We start from the raw sequence: 15,198 nt of genomic DNA, 5'->3' as shown, positions 1-15,198 counted from the left end.
AAATACCAGGGGAAACTGCCACAATGCCGAACTTTCGAAACCCAATTGGGGCCCGAACATGGGACAGGTGGCGCTGCTTGCGCCGTTCAACAGCGCCACCCGCGGAAGAAAATCGCGAAAATGGTCAGGACGTGCCCTGGCGGGCGCATGTGGAGCACGCGTGTTTCTGTGCTCTTTGAAATTGCGACCGCTCGTTACCGTGATTAGGTTAGTCATATGGCATGCACATTTTTTTGCAAGAAATTAGGCCCCGGCAACGCGCGTTCATTTTAACTGAATACCTAATTTAGGTTAATTATTATTCATTACTCCTTGATTGGGTTAAAAGTCAAATTGATGTCACTACGGCTTGTGAGGTACCGAATTAAAGGTCTCAATGAGAGGAATCACGTGGGACAAATTAGAAATTGCTTCCTGGTTATAGTCACGAGATAGTCACGTGAGTCATAGGTTGGGTTTGAAGTCAAAATGATGCCACTAGGCCTTGTGAGGTATCAAAATAAGGTCTCGATGAGGGGAATCACGTGGGACAAATTAAAATTTTCTTCCTGGTTATAGTTATGAGAGTCACGTGGGTCAGATTGGGTTAAAAGTTAAACTGACGACACGAAGGCTTGTGAGGTATAAAATTAAAGGTCTCAATGAGAGGGATCACGTAGGACAAATTAGAATTTGCTTCCTGGTTATAGCCATGATATAGTCACGTGAGTCATATGTTGTGTTAGAAGTCAAAGTGATGCTGCTAGGTCTTGTGAGGTATCAAATTAAAGCTCTCGATGAGAGAAATCATGTGGGACAAATTAAAATTTGCTTCCTGGTTAAAGTTATGAGATAGTCACGTGGGTCATATGTTGGGTTAAAAGTCAAAGTGATGCCTCTAGGGTTTGTGAGGTATCAAATTAAATGACTTGATGAGGGGAATCGGGTCGGACAAATGAAAAATCGCTTTCTGGTTATAGTCATGAGATAGTCACGTGAGTCATATATTCGGTTAAATGTCAAAGTAATGCCAGAAGAGCTTGTGAGGCACCGAATTAAGTTTCTCAATGAGGGGAATCACGTGGGACAAACTGAAAATTGCTTCCTGGTTATAGTCATGAGAGAGCCACATGACTCATATATTGGGTTAATAGTCAAAGTGATGCCTCTAGGGCTTGGGGTAGATTAAATTAAAGGTCATGATCTAGAATGTTTTCATATAAACTATTTTTTGAAAAGTAAGCAAAGGAATATTTTTAAAATAAACATAAAAGAAATCAGCGGCTTAGGTTACATCAGTAGACATCCCTAGCCCAGACAAGTCCACGAAAAAGCCGTATTAGGGTAGAGCGCGCATTGTGGACGAGATTTTTTTGCTAGTACTTGTTTGTTTGATTCCAAAAGCAACATGAGGAGGAACATTTGGGTACTGACAGTTTTTAGAAACCATATTTCTGGTTTATTACTGAACTTTTTTCGCTAGTGACGCGACACTGCTGTCGATGGTGCTCACTTCGCCGCTGAATGAGCTCCCCAAATTTTACTTACCCGAAAAATGTCATTCGCCTCAAATGCCAGGCGGTGTTGTCGTGTAGTGCTGAATTATTGACATTTTGAGCAAATGTCATTCGCTCTAAATATCATCTGATCTCCCGTCTGAGAGTGTTATTACATATGCTACACAGTTTCGATCGTAATCTCATATTGTTGCTCATAAAATAAAATAATAAGGATCAGGTGAAGCCTTTCTGGGGCAGCCGCTTATGTACCCAATGTAATGCGAACTTGGCAGAACACTCCATGCCAATACATGGCTGGAACAACGTTCACGCTGGCCTCGTACATGATATAGTTGGCTCACGCGGGGCGCGATGGTAAAGTAACAATTGTGCGAGGAGGAAACACAGTGAGAGTCTGATATGTGTTGCTCTCCGTCCACCGCGGAAAATATTTCTACGGGGTTATTTCTAAAAACGGGCTGTTATTTTTTCAGTAACTGGAAAAAAACATTGGGCTTATATACTGTAACGGTCGAATAAAGTCAGCCTCAAAGCTGAGTTATCGGTTGAAATACAAGATGTCTCGCTAATGAGCTGCATAAAAACGATAGTCCCAATGATAATCTTAACCATTTCTTTGTCGACGCCTCTAAATAATAGGGTATTGGAATGAGTATTCATGTTCGGGAACCCCACATGCGGCAATAATTGATCTATCACCTTTGCGTAATAAGCCATAAGCCCGCCCCACATGTTGATGACGATTTACGTGCGAATTTGCAGCTGCAGCGTCGCTAGTGCGGTGACATGTCGTTTTGCTGCACAAGCTAAAACAATCCAAACGATGGATTTTCGTTGCTGCCGAAGCTACAAAATAGGTCGTTTTGCCGCTCGAGCAGTGCCGAAAATGCGAATTCGCATGTAATTTCGCACCATGCAGAACGGACTATAGGCTATTAAAATCTCATCGAGAAACGCTTAGGAGAAATCTCATCCAACCGGAGTATTGCTAGAAATGTGAAGATATTCGCGTTTACTTTCACGTTCACGCCCTTGGGCGTCATTAGTAGTGGCGTTGTGGTAATTGTGGTGTGGGGAAGCGCCGACCAATTGAAGACCTATGTCACAGCAATTCCAACCAGTGTCCACAGGTTGAGAGGCACAGTAGAAGACGAAGCGAGAAGCGACTTAAGGAGAACCAAATGGAGGATGTGCTCAAAGTACAAGAAAAAGTGAACACTCCTAAGATGGCATTACCGGTTGCACAAAAGAGGTGGTCATAACCTCTCCCAAACTTTCCATATCTTCATGGTAAAATAGTTTACAAATGGTGGCGCCAGTATTCAGATAGTTGTGAATAGTTCTACCGAGACGACAAAAACAGGTATGTCAATATTGATATAATTGTATGTCGATTTATTCATTACACTAGTAGAGGGCAGAAAAAAAGTATAGTGCTGCTACCTTAAAAACCCTGCCAAGCGTCTTGAAGGGTGCATCACGGTGCTGTTGCGCCGCTTATTACGTAAGAAAAGGGCGATGTTGCCAGGAGTATTCTTGGTGATAGTCATCCTGGACGGCGCATCACGTAAATCTCGACACGCGAGCGTCTTTTTTTCTCCTCCATTTGAAAAGCACTCATTGTAGCCGGGATCATTTTGGCTTTTAACCCAATCTATGACTCCCGTGACTATCCCGTGACTATAAGCAAGAAGCAATTCTTATTTGTCCGACGTAACTCCCATCATCGAGAGCTTTAATTTTATAACTCACAACGCCTAGTGGCATCGTTTGACTTCTTGCCAACCTATGACTCACGTGAATATCTCATGACTCTAATCAGGAAGCAAATTTTCATTTGTCCCACGTGATTCCTCTCATTGAGACCTTTAATCTGATACCTCACACACCCTAGAGGCATCACTATCACTTCTGACCCAATATATGACTCACGTGACTATCTCATAACTATAACCAGGAAGCAAATTTTAATTTGTCCAACGTGATTCCCTTCATCTGGACCTCATTTTGATACCTTACAAGGCATAGTGGCATCATTTTGACTTCAAACCCAACCTATGACTCACGTGACTATCTAGTGACTATAACCAGAAAGCAATTTCTAATTTGTCCCACGTGATTCCTCTCATTAAGATCTTTAATTTGGTACCTCACAAGCCGTAGTGACATCAATTTGACTTTTAACCCAATCAAGGTGTAATGAATGATAAGTAACCTAAATTAAGTAATTAGTTAAAATGAACGCGCGTCGCCGGGACGTAATTTCTCGCAAAAATAAATTTGCGTGTCAAATGACTAACATTATCACGGTAGCGAGCGGTCGCAATTTCAAACATGGAAACACGAGTGCTCCACATGCACATGCCAGGGCAAGTCCTGGGACTTACCCTGGCGTGTGCACTGGGAACATGTGACTCACTGCCTTTCGTTTCTGCATCGGACAGGTTATATATGAATGTTCAATACGTAGTGACAACAGATTTCTTGTCAGTTTGCCGTGCCTACGCACCTGCTTTCTTACTGCGCTTGAGTGCCACTCTTCGTGCAAAATTATTCTTTTCGTGAACGTGGAGTCAAATCCTGGTACTACTGTTGAAAAATTGTTTCAGGCAATCCTGGATGGACAGAAGGAAATCAAGGCAGAGATAGCTGTCCTAAAAACGCTCCTTTGAGGTACTTAAAAACAGATCGAAAGTTCTGGTTTGCGCTTAAATGCCCTTAAAGCTAACCTTAACGAAACCCATGGAAAACTAACCACTACCGTTGAAGCTGTTCACGAGGCCGTTCAAACCCAGTACGCGAAGTTTATTGACCTAGAAAACTACACTCGCAGATCTTATTTGATAGTTTTTGGTATTGCTGAAGCTCTAAATGAACTTGAATTGGATATGCGACGTAAAGTTATGCAAGAATTGTTTGAGAATGAGTTAGGTGTGAATTGCACCTCTGTCTTTCGCATTCACAGGCTGGGACGCAACAGAGAAATCAGGCGAATAATTCCATTTTCAAGAATACAGAGAAAAACAGGCTATCTGGAAAAACGTGTCAAAACTTCAGGGCTCTAATATTAGTATATAAAACGATTACTGTGCAGAAAGGTGTCGGGAACGTAAATTGCTTTCGCAGTCAGCAAAGACCCAAAAAGATGCTGTTAAAGAAGTATTTCTTGTTGAAGGTAGGCTCCTTATTGGTGCTTACCTTTACAGTTAGAACGACTCTGCGAATTCTCGACAATGGCGGTCAAAGGTCACAAAGCACCCTGCCAAGACATAGCAATTTGTGCTCGATATGTTTTAATGCTAGGAATCTAGCTAACAAAGTCGATAAGCTTGAAAATCTTCTTCTGTATGACCCGCATATAAGCGGTATTGCGAGACCTTGCTACATGATCTGATAAGTGACGACGAAATTGTACAGCCTGGATATCAAATTTTTAGGCAGAAAAGAGGCTTTCATGGTGGTGGCGCGGCTGTTATTGAAAAAAATACCATTGACACCTGTCTCGTAGATGAAATTCCCGATATTGAAGGCGCTTTTTTAAATATCTCTAGAGTATGTCACTTTTCTTCTTTGTGCCCTTCACCCTGCACCCGATGCAGATGAGATGTTTTCAAACAAATTATATGATCGACTTTTCGGTTTTTGTGGGCAAAAGTATTGTTAACGTGTTATTATAATTTGCCATCAATTGCTTTGGACGATCTAAGGTATGGCTGCTCTCCTTCTGGCGACTCAATTCTTAACATCATGTTTTTGCTCAACATAAAGCAAGCGGTAGATGTCTGTACTCGAGGCGGTTGAATTTTGAATTGACTGTTTTTAGGTGAACTTTCTTCTGATGGCTATGATGTAATAGAAGCGGGCAGTTTCTGATCTTAACCTTCTTTTCCCTTGGAATAAGGCCTTAGATCGAGCTAAAAATATTCAACCAGACACACATGTAAAGGAATTTACTAAGGCGAATGACGTAGCCATAATTGACTACCTTGAAGCGCATATCGGACCCTTCTTACATAATGTTGAGACTTCTTGGAAGCTGTTTGTTGAAACCGTACGTCATCGTGTTCAGAATTTTGCATCTTGTCAAAAAACGGACAAGCACTGTGCAAACTCCTAAGTTAGCCTGGAAATAATCTGCACGAAGCGTAAAATTCAAAGGCTTCGCTAGAAGCATTTACCAATGACACCGCAGTTTTAATATTTAAAAGACAAGCGACAAACCACCTTGGCCCAAGCAAGACACCATTTCGAAAGTAATACGGTGAGAGAATATCTTCAGAGTAATCCTCAGACATTTTGGCAGTATTCAAGGGAGTCTGAGACCGGGATTAGCAAAATAAAGGTTGATCATGTAATAATAATGGACTGTCGTGCTATTACCGAACGTTTTATGCATACTTCAAGTGCATTTTTTTCTCGAGCCGTTGATTAACCTGAGCATTCATTTGTTGACTCAGACAATGATCCAGTAGTGACACACGAGGACGAATTGCACATGTTAATAAAACTTGGTTCCAAAAAATGTGTGGGGCCTGACGGTATTCCTAATGGCTTTTTCAACCGCTACGCTGAGTACTTATCCGTATTCGTAACCGGTCTTTTCAATATTTCAGTAGCTACTGGGGAAATACCGGCTGATTGGAATATAGCACGTGTTAAACCAATTCATTAAAAAATGTGACCCTTTATCATTTCAGAATTATCTTCCAACTTCTATTACAAGCAGTTGTTGCAAACGTCTTGAGCATGCTATTGCAAACTACGTGTATCAATTCATCAGTGAGCTCAATGTGCCACCAAAACATTACCATGGCTTCAAAAGGGGCTTATCTAACTTACCCAGTTGGTTAGAACTGTGCATGAATTTTCACGCATGCTTGATGTGTCTGGGCAAACTGATGATTTGTTTTTAGATCGTTGTAAAGTATTTGATAAAGTGCCACACGGGATGTTGTTATACATATTACAGTGTTTAGCCTCACTTTCAAAAATTATTCAGTGGATTCGGGTTTATCTGCAAAGTAGACGCCAGTATGTAGTGATTAACAATTTCTCATTAACTGTTCTTCATGCGCCTTCTGGAGTCCCACTGGGAAGTGTGTTGGAGCCACGTTTGTTTTTAATGCATGTTAATGATTTAGTTTATGTCATTTCTAAAAATGTGTCTGTAAGTTTATTCGCAGATGATTGTCCAATATTTAAACAAAATTCTTCACCGCGTGATCATGTGGAATTACAAGACGCACTTATCGCTATCAGCAACTGGTGTCACAACTGGGGAACACCGTTAAACAATAAAAAAAACTATGCTACTACGTATCACCAGGAAACTGAGTTCCAGTCAATTCCACTATACTCTAAGAGGAAGTAACATAAATAATGTAGATAGATATAAGTACTTGGCTTTGACTCTCACAAGCAAGCTAACTTGGTCAACCCACATATCTGACATTACAACTTCTGCATTACGTAAACTATGTTTTCCAAAAGAAAACTGGAATCACCACCGTCCCGCACTAAAATTCTAGCCTATAATGCCTGTGTTCACTCAAAGCTTGAATGTCCTTCCATTATTTAGGATCCCTATTCCAAGAACGGTATCTAAAGCTGGAACGTATTACCAGAAACGCAGTTAGGTATATTTTTGCAAATATCGTAGGCTTGATTCCCCGAAACACTCTAATGCAAAAAACGACATTTCTACTGCAGAAGCTAGGAGAAAGTTCAGTAGTCTTTCCTTTCTTTACAATTGTTTGTACGGTAATGTAAAAACTAATCTCCCTGACAGAGTTAAACTGCCATCAGCATGACCTACTCGCCATGGTCATGAACATTAGCTAACCCCTATTTTTGTCCGATCAAATTCTTTTAAATAGTTTTTTTCCTAGAACTTTGGAAGATTAAAATTCTTTCCCCTGTGACGTCTTTCATTCTAACAGGTTTCTTGGTGACCTGGAACGTCACCTTTTTTTGTAACTTTTGTTTCTGCTGTATTGTCGTCTCTTGTTTTTTACAATTTTGTTTTGATGTACCCCCTCCTTCTTGGGCCAGCACATTGGCCTGCAGTGTTGTGAAATCAATAAACAAAATCAGGAATGTCGAGCAGAACGCCTGAGACGGCTTTTTCTCCCTCATGTTGTCGAAGAACTTCGTATTATTGCCTACCAGGCACTTTGCAGTGCGATTCGCCCTAATGCTTTCGAATTGCTTCGGTCTTTCTCCAACGAGTTGCACCGCTGCTCACTCCTTCCGCCATTTTCAGGAGCATTGAAGACCATCGGGAGTTTTTCCTGTTGTCCATTCGTTCGGCTGATTGATTGCGCTCCCTTTATCTGCGGTCTCCTGGCTGCATTTCGCTACTTCGGAGTTTAAGCTCATGTCATGGCATGTCTCGCGCTGTGAAAGTTCTCGTGCTTTGGTGGGCTTCCACATGCGCCATTTGGCTTTTACCCACGACGGACGCCGGCTTTTTTCGCTCAATGGGCTTTATAATGATTTCGCCATAAAATGCCGCCCCCCCCCCCCATACAAACCCCTGGTGCGAATTCTGCGCTCGAAGAAACACTATAAGGTTGATCGTAGGGTAGCTACATTTTGTTCTGTGTTTTTATATATGCATGGCAAAATTTTTTCAAGGAAACTTCGAAAGGCATGCGCAGAGCCTCACCAGTCCGAATGCCGCACACGCAACCACGACGGCAGTGATGCCCACGACGACCGGCGACTGGGAACCAATGACGGCGACCTTGGCCAGAGTAAGCAGCGAGTTTTGCACGGCCTGCTTGCCAGAGAGGAAGCCGCGAGAGTCCACGGCGTCCATGTCCGCAGAGAACCGGTTCAGTATTCGGCCCCGAGGGCAGGCGTCGAAGAAAGACACTGGGCTCCAGAGTACGCCGGCCAACATCTGGTCGTGGAGCGACCGTGACGTCTTTTGGGCAGCGAGGGCCAGAAGAACAGCCCCCGCGACACGGCAGAAAACTGGAAAAGCGGTCACCGTTGTAGAAATGATGAAATGACCATCACTTGTCTCAAAATCTCCATTCCGCCCTTCAGCGAAATATTTATCCTCACATCCAAGCGTCCGCATTTTTAACTTCCTACAATCTGTTACAGAGAAAACCCACTAATCTTGTAGGAGAGTAGAAACATTAGCAGGTAATAACGAACGAATAAGGATTTCACAGCAGTCGTCGACCTTGAAAAAACACTGTTTGCATTGGCGACACAACTCTGTTAGAGAATGTGGTGCATTTATTGCCTGCGTTCCGCACAATATTTCAAGCTAACACAAAACTGCATACGGCTTTTAGTAACCCTTGCAAAACTTACCGCAGTTAAAAATAGTTTTGTATCCAATCCGCCCTGCAGTCATTTTGGTTGTCGGTCAAGCCGAACAGCAGTACTGCAAGTACTGTTTCTGCAACCATATGCTCCGCTATTTTCTGTATTTATAACGCCAAAGTCACGATGGTTGCATGGCCTCCTTTATAAGTATGCGGTTTTCTGAAGGCATTTTCAGGTGTCCTACATGATCATCATCATCATCATCACCATAATCATCATCGTCACCACCAGTCTATCTACGCCAACTGAAGGGCAAAGGCCCCTCCTAATAATCTCCAATTATCCCGATCCTGTGCTAACTGCGACCAATTTATTCCCGCAAGCTTCTTGGCCTCACGTGCCCTTGTGCCCATCGGATTAAAAAGAAAATCCGTGTTTGATGGAATTGCAGAATGAGGCTTGGGGTGTGGCCTGATCCCAGAAACCATTGTCGGTAACGCACTCCTTCACCAGAGCAGGATTGGCCACCCTGGTGTAGTAATGGCCACAACCTCCCGTGAATACGCCAATTAACCCACGTTGCCCTACATACTGAGAAGTAAATGGCTTTCCCTTGCGAAGACCTTATTTACTCCAACTATGGCGAGGCCCTATCGATTCGGGGGTTGCATTTTGACGGAAATCATCAGAGTACCCCCTAACAGTGGCTTAATCATCAATGTGCGATGTAGGATGTTACTGGGAAAACCTTTTCAGCGGCGCATGTAGTCCATCTAGACAAGTGACCGACCGACCGGCCGACTGATTCGTTCGTCGGCGCCCAGCTGAAAGTGCTTGCTTGTAGAGTTGAAATTGCGTGAGTTCATTCCTATCATGGCTTAGGGACTCACTAAGGCGGAAGTTGTGGGAATAGCCTGTAAGGAAGCGGAAAAGGCCAAAATATTTATTTCGCAAATTCTCAATTATTTCACAGGGCCATACATATCACGCTAGCTTTTGAATCCTATATGTTGATTGATTGTAGGGTTCAACGCGCCGACACAACGCAGGCCAGGAGGCGTGCTGTAGCGGAGGGCTCGGGATTAATTTTAACCACCTGGAAATCTTTAACGTGTACCGAAATCTCGTACACACGGGCGTGTTTTTAATCCTATATGTAACGCCTAAAAATGTCTGCAAGGTAATTTCAATGTTTGCAGTAGCTCTACTGGTTGAGCTTGCAGCACGGCAAACAGCGCTCTTTGCAAACTTGAAGAAATGCGTTGTCGGTCACTGGGGCGCCTCTACACCCCTCCCCCCCCCCCCCCCCCCCCAAATCTGTTCCGGTTTTATTTTACCATAACCGCTTGTCCGCATTCTGCTAGCGTTTTCTAATAACCTGGCTTTTATTCATATCTACCTTGTACCCTGCAGTAGAATTACGACAACGATAACGACGGCGATGATGATAATGCACCTTGCCATATAGCCTAGTGAATTTGTACAAAGCAGTGTCTACAGTGCGGTCCGACGGCACTCTAGCTGATGGCTGCAGGCATGGCGAGAGTGCCGACCGACGACATTCGAATATTTTTTTGTCATCTTTAAATTGAACTGTAGTTTTCATGGCTTAGGTTAGTTTTGGCGTTTTGAATGATTTTTTAGGTGTGTTATGTCATGTTAAGTTATATTTAGGTTAGGTTGCCTAGCTTTAGGTTGTCTAGAGCGATGTAGTGTCAGACGCCGCAATTTTGTTGCAAAACGCCGGGGGACGTCGATATAGTGAAGTGCTCATAACACCATCGGACGGCACTCTAGACACAGCCTTTGTACAAATCAAATTCTGCGCTCTCCCCCTGAGTGTCTCTTACATAAGTGAAGCCACAATAATGAGCTCAGCTATGTTTCCTTAATATGAATAAAACTCTAAGAGTTCCTGTTTTCACGCCTTAAACGAAAACGAATTTAAAAAAACAATTTCGTGTATGGTATCCCAGTGTTTTCTTTTCTTAGGTGTAATTAACAAGGCGTATTTTTCTCAAAAATATTTAAGAATAGAGAGCTCGCCGCTAAGAAAATGTCGATCATGCAAGATATAAATCAACACCGATATATTTTGATCTGCGGAAGTCATATCACTTTATAGTATTTTCAGAAGGTTTGCCTAGCCTATGTTTCTTTCTGAACGTCTGTAGAGCATTCCTGCAACATTTCTCTCGAAGTGTTAGCTCACGGATAAAACGAAAGTTTGGGTTTCGCCGAACAAATACATGCAAACAAGCCATAATATTTGAAGCTTAAGCCTTTACTTTCACGTGCTCGCTGGAATAAAATGAAAGCATCTCTTTCGCTGTTTTGCCGCTTTCACACGACTAACGCCAAAACCTGAATGTTTAAATCAGGCAGCAGCACGTGTCGAGATCACGACTAGCGTTATAGATAGCGGCCTGTCCAGTCCAGCCGGCCACAATGGAGGCCAGCCTGCCAAACATTGCCCCGTAGGGACGGCGCGTGGCGTCAGGTGGGGCTGAGTTTAATCCCCAGCCTCGCCAGCTTCACTTCCTTCGCAGTGGAGCCTGTGACTGCTCGAATAAAAAAGTAGCGGTAGTAACAATCAATGCAAATTGTACGGATTTCTACCTATAATACCGGCCAGCGAAAAAAAATTCATGGTTAAGTCTAGAATCGTTTCTTAGTTATGCAAACGCGAACGTATACAAGTAAACCATACTGCTACTATATCCGCGTGCTCTACTAGCATACTTTATTTTCGAGCATTTCCATTCGTTTAAGCATTCGGAAACTTTGTTCACTTTCGCTTTCCGTCGAGAAGCTTCCTTTTGAGGTGAACTTTGTCCATGAAGGTGAAAACGCCCATACGGAGGCTCGAATTTGTGTGAGCACCCCAACAAGGCCATTCTGTACGTGGAAGCACCGTCATTCTTTTGGGAAAACATGATGTTTTGTCCATCGGAGGGAGCACTAATTAGGGACAACCTCTTTAACAGCTGCGGCGTTTTCACCATAAAATGAGACACCCTTGTATAGGATCTCCCTCGGGGTGGCTTACAAGCCCGACAGATGGCATAGTTGCCATCACAGCCGTCACCGGCCAGCGCCTGCGGTGAGAAGCGGTTATCTTTGGGATATGTTTTTGAACCACTGCCCCCGTATCGAAGCGATCGGAACCTGGAGAAAACAATTGACTTTACCGCGTGCCCCCCGGGCTCGCTCTGATGTGCGCAACAAACGCCATCGCGTACGATGTGTTCACTGAAAGTACGATGCAAAAATGTCACGGGATCGTTCAGCGTATTCTTTACCGAAAGCGTATTTTTGGCAAGCTTTTTCGCCCTGCCTCTTGCCTATGTCGACTATAACCTACAACGTTGGAATCATACTCACTGCCTCTATTTTTTCAAGAATCACTATTCATGCTGCTGCTACATGGCACAGAAGGTGAAGGCCAACCAAGACTCAAGCGGAACATTTCTGACGCGCGGTCGCTTTGTTTTAAAAGTCGTGCTGTGCGTCAAAAGCTAATGGTAATTGACCGCGCACCGAGTGTTTTTGTTAGGTTTTTCTTCTTTTTCTTTTGGTGCACTTTATGAAGCACTGCAGGCAAAGTGCTCCTTCCTATTCATTTTCTTCTCATCCGTGCTATAAAACAAAACACACTGAATATTTTTTCGCGGGACGCCATGGGATGCGCTAGCAAAAGATTAGCAGCTGTGGACACTTTCTTGCGGACGATATCCATGTCGATGCGCGTTCAGTGGACGCCGGCAGGGTGCGTGCTTTCACCATCCTAGCCCAGCAACAATTTCGCGTTTAAAAATCTCTTAATGGAGCACACTGTCGAGCCACAGAAGGTGTGCATTTACCCCAATGTGAATCAGCACAGACTGAGTCCAACGGACCGAAAAATATACGAAACAACAAAGTTGGCAGGCAGAGCAAACGGGTATACAACGGAGACATCAGGATCAAATGCAGTGGCAGTCGGTGCAGGGTCGTCATAAAGAAATAAAAAATGGTCAAATATACAAAAACTCTGCGCGGAATCAGCGAGCATGGGCCGGTCAAAGCCAGTTGTGGAAGAAACTAGGCCCAACTTCTCAGTCGTTTAAGTGTTTCACATTGTAAGCTATTCAGAATTACACGGGATCATCACAGTCATTTCTACTTGGGATGCTTTTGGGCATATAGGCTAAGCACAGCTTTGAATACTAATTGAATTAGCTCGCGCTTGTACGAATGCCCAGCGGCCACAAAACAAATACCAAATACATTTTCAAAGCCTACTTTGAATTCTTTCCAATAAAAGTTCCTGCATTTTTGAGTGGCAAGAAAAGCACCATGATAAGTTGAAGCAGGTGCGCTTGCATTCGGTGCAATTGTTTGGTAGTGTAATTTAATTAGAAGAACTGAAGATGCCGTGCTTCAATTGACTGGAGATCAAAAGAAACACTTTGATGTACTTGAGATAGAAGTTTTGGCGTTTCCAGGCTCTTTTTGCAAACATTCGGTATTAGCGTTGCTCTTGGCTAAAGAGGTCCCCCGTCGTTCTTTGTGTTATTACAGAAAAGAAGTGAACGGGTTATACAAAGGCGTAAACTGGAAGTTGGTTCCTGCTGGTTTATGATGTTCACGAAAAAAAAAAAACAGTGAAAACACGCTACACCAGGGGGCAGGCAAGCAGAAGGACAGCGCTGGACTAAAAAAAGAATTTTATTGAAAGTACTCTCATAAACGCTTTTCCATCCAAAACGACGCAGGCGCAGATGGGTCACCACACACCCCTTCAAAAAAACCCCAATGCCACAGAACTCTCTCACACACACCTATCATCTCAAGCTGCCTTAAGAAACAATATCTCATCAGTTAATGCCACTGAAGGCTCACTGACGCAATTTTTACTGTGAAGCAGTATATGTCTAACCCACCCAGTATTCATTCCGGTGAAGCGGATTTACTCGGCGCCGCTCCTCCTCGCCACCGCGAACACCTCTTTTACAACTATTTTTACCCTCACCTCCACGGATGCCTTTTTGACAAGTTGCGTAGTCGGCTGCCAATGGCGGTACGGCCGTTATCGGACGATTGCAAAAAAATAAAAAAGCAAGAATGGGTGTAAAAACTACGCTGACGCTTACTATACTCCCAATTGGAAGCTTGTGCGCAGCGCGACCTGCAGTCTTCTAGGTCACGGCACATATCTGCTGCGTCTGAAGAAGTGATCCATGATCAGTGAACGCATATACACCCGCTTGGACAGCGTGTTGCTGCAAATTGTGCTTGAACCTCCCGCGCAAAAGTCACGTGGTCCGGATTAGCCGCGCACGGGGGTGCAGCAAGCATGGTGTTGAAAATCGTGTTTGAACCTCCCGCGCAAATGCCACGTGGTTTTGATTGAATGCCGAGAAGGGGTCGTTTTTTATATTACCTTGTTGCGCACAGTGAACATCGGCCAAACAGGCCGGTGTCTTAACGACCGCATCTGCGAGCACTACACGAAAGGAAGTCACTTGGTGCAGCACGGGTGGGAGTGCAAGTGCACTCCGGATTTGAAAAATGTGTCCATGGTGGGGCGGTGTGCTTCGAAAAATGAATGAGAACTGGTAGAGGCCTTCTTGATCAAGAAAGGAGAAGAAAAATGCATCAGTAAGCCTTCGGTGGCATTAACTAATAGGGAGATATCATTCCTTAATGCAGTCTAAGATTCAGGTGTGTGAGAGACAGTTCTGTAGCATTTGGGTTTTTGAAAGGGTGAGTGGTAAACCCCCTGCGCCTGCGTGGTTATGGGTAAAAAAGTGTTTATGGGAGTTCTTTCAATATAATTTTGTTGTAAGTACAGTCAATGTCCCTCCCCTTGCCTCTCCTCTTGTGTCTAGTGTTTTCACTGGTTTTTCTCTGAATGCCTACAGGCCTCAGAAGTTCTCATTTGATGTGCGAGAACAGGCGACAAATTAAACAAGCCGACGCTGCCGTAAAGATCCCAGGTGACGGGCCTTACCGTCAAGAAAGCAAAGTCCTAGTAGGACTTCCACCCATTTCGGTTGTCCGTATTCGGGGCTTCCCGCAGCGTCGGTCCAGTCCTTTATCCAGACGAGCTGCCAACCGAGAGCTCCCGCCGCTACAGCAAATGAAATAAGGGCGAAGGGTGCAGGCCACCTGGCAAGCCTCAGCAAACAGCACGCCAACTGCCATGCGGTCTGCGCACAGAATGAACAAGACAATAGCAATATAAAATGTCGTCACCACCATTCGCCTCAGCCTCAATTGTTTCTACGATATTAAAGCTCAGCATTAAGTCCCTTTCTGGCGGCAAGAAAGGGGCGCTGAAGCACTTACCACCGACTATTCGGAATGTATTGCGGGGTAAAGTTTATTGTCCTCGCAAGTTCTCTCCGCAAGAATTACAAAAATCCGTCTA

The 15,198-nt window shown here is 43.9% G+C and overlaps 1 protein-coding gene across 1 annotated transcript in view; it reads right to left on the bottom strand.

The window, feature by feature from the left end:
- LOC144158624 (multidrug resistance protein mrp-7-like) overlaps window positions 1-15,198 on the bottom strand; it is a 97,563-nt gene that overhangs the window by 22,075 nt on the left and 60,290 nt on the right. The window contains exons 12-13 of the mRNA XM_077689642.1: window positions 14,779-14,977; window positions 8,167-8,477 (exon numbers count right to left, since the gene is read on the bottom strand). Of these exons, the coding sequence (XP_077545768.1) occupies window positions 8,167-8,477; window positions 14,779-14,977 (510 nt within the window). The remainder of the gene's footprint in view (window positions 1-8,166; window positions 8,478-14,778; window positions 14,978-15,198) is intronic.

Source organism: Haemaphysalis longicornis, unplaced genomic scaffold, assembly GCF_048455015.1.
Source record: "Haemaphysalis longicornis isolate Haplotype H1 unplaced genomic scaffold, Haemaphysalis longicornis Haplotype H1 scaffold_10, whole genome shotgun sequence".
In the NCBI taxonomy this organism is placed as follows: domain Eukaryota; kingdom Metazoa; phylum Arthropoda; class Arachnida; order Ixodida; family Ixodidae; genus Haemaphysalis; species Haemaphysalis longicornis.
Note: the sequence above shows the minus strand (reverse complement) of the source record. Positions and strands in the feature narration are given on the sequence as shown.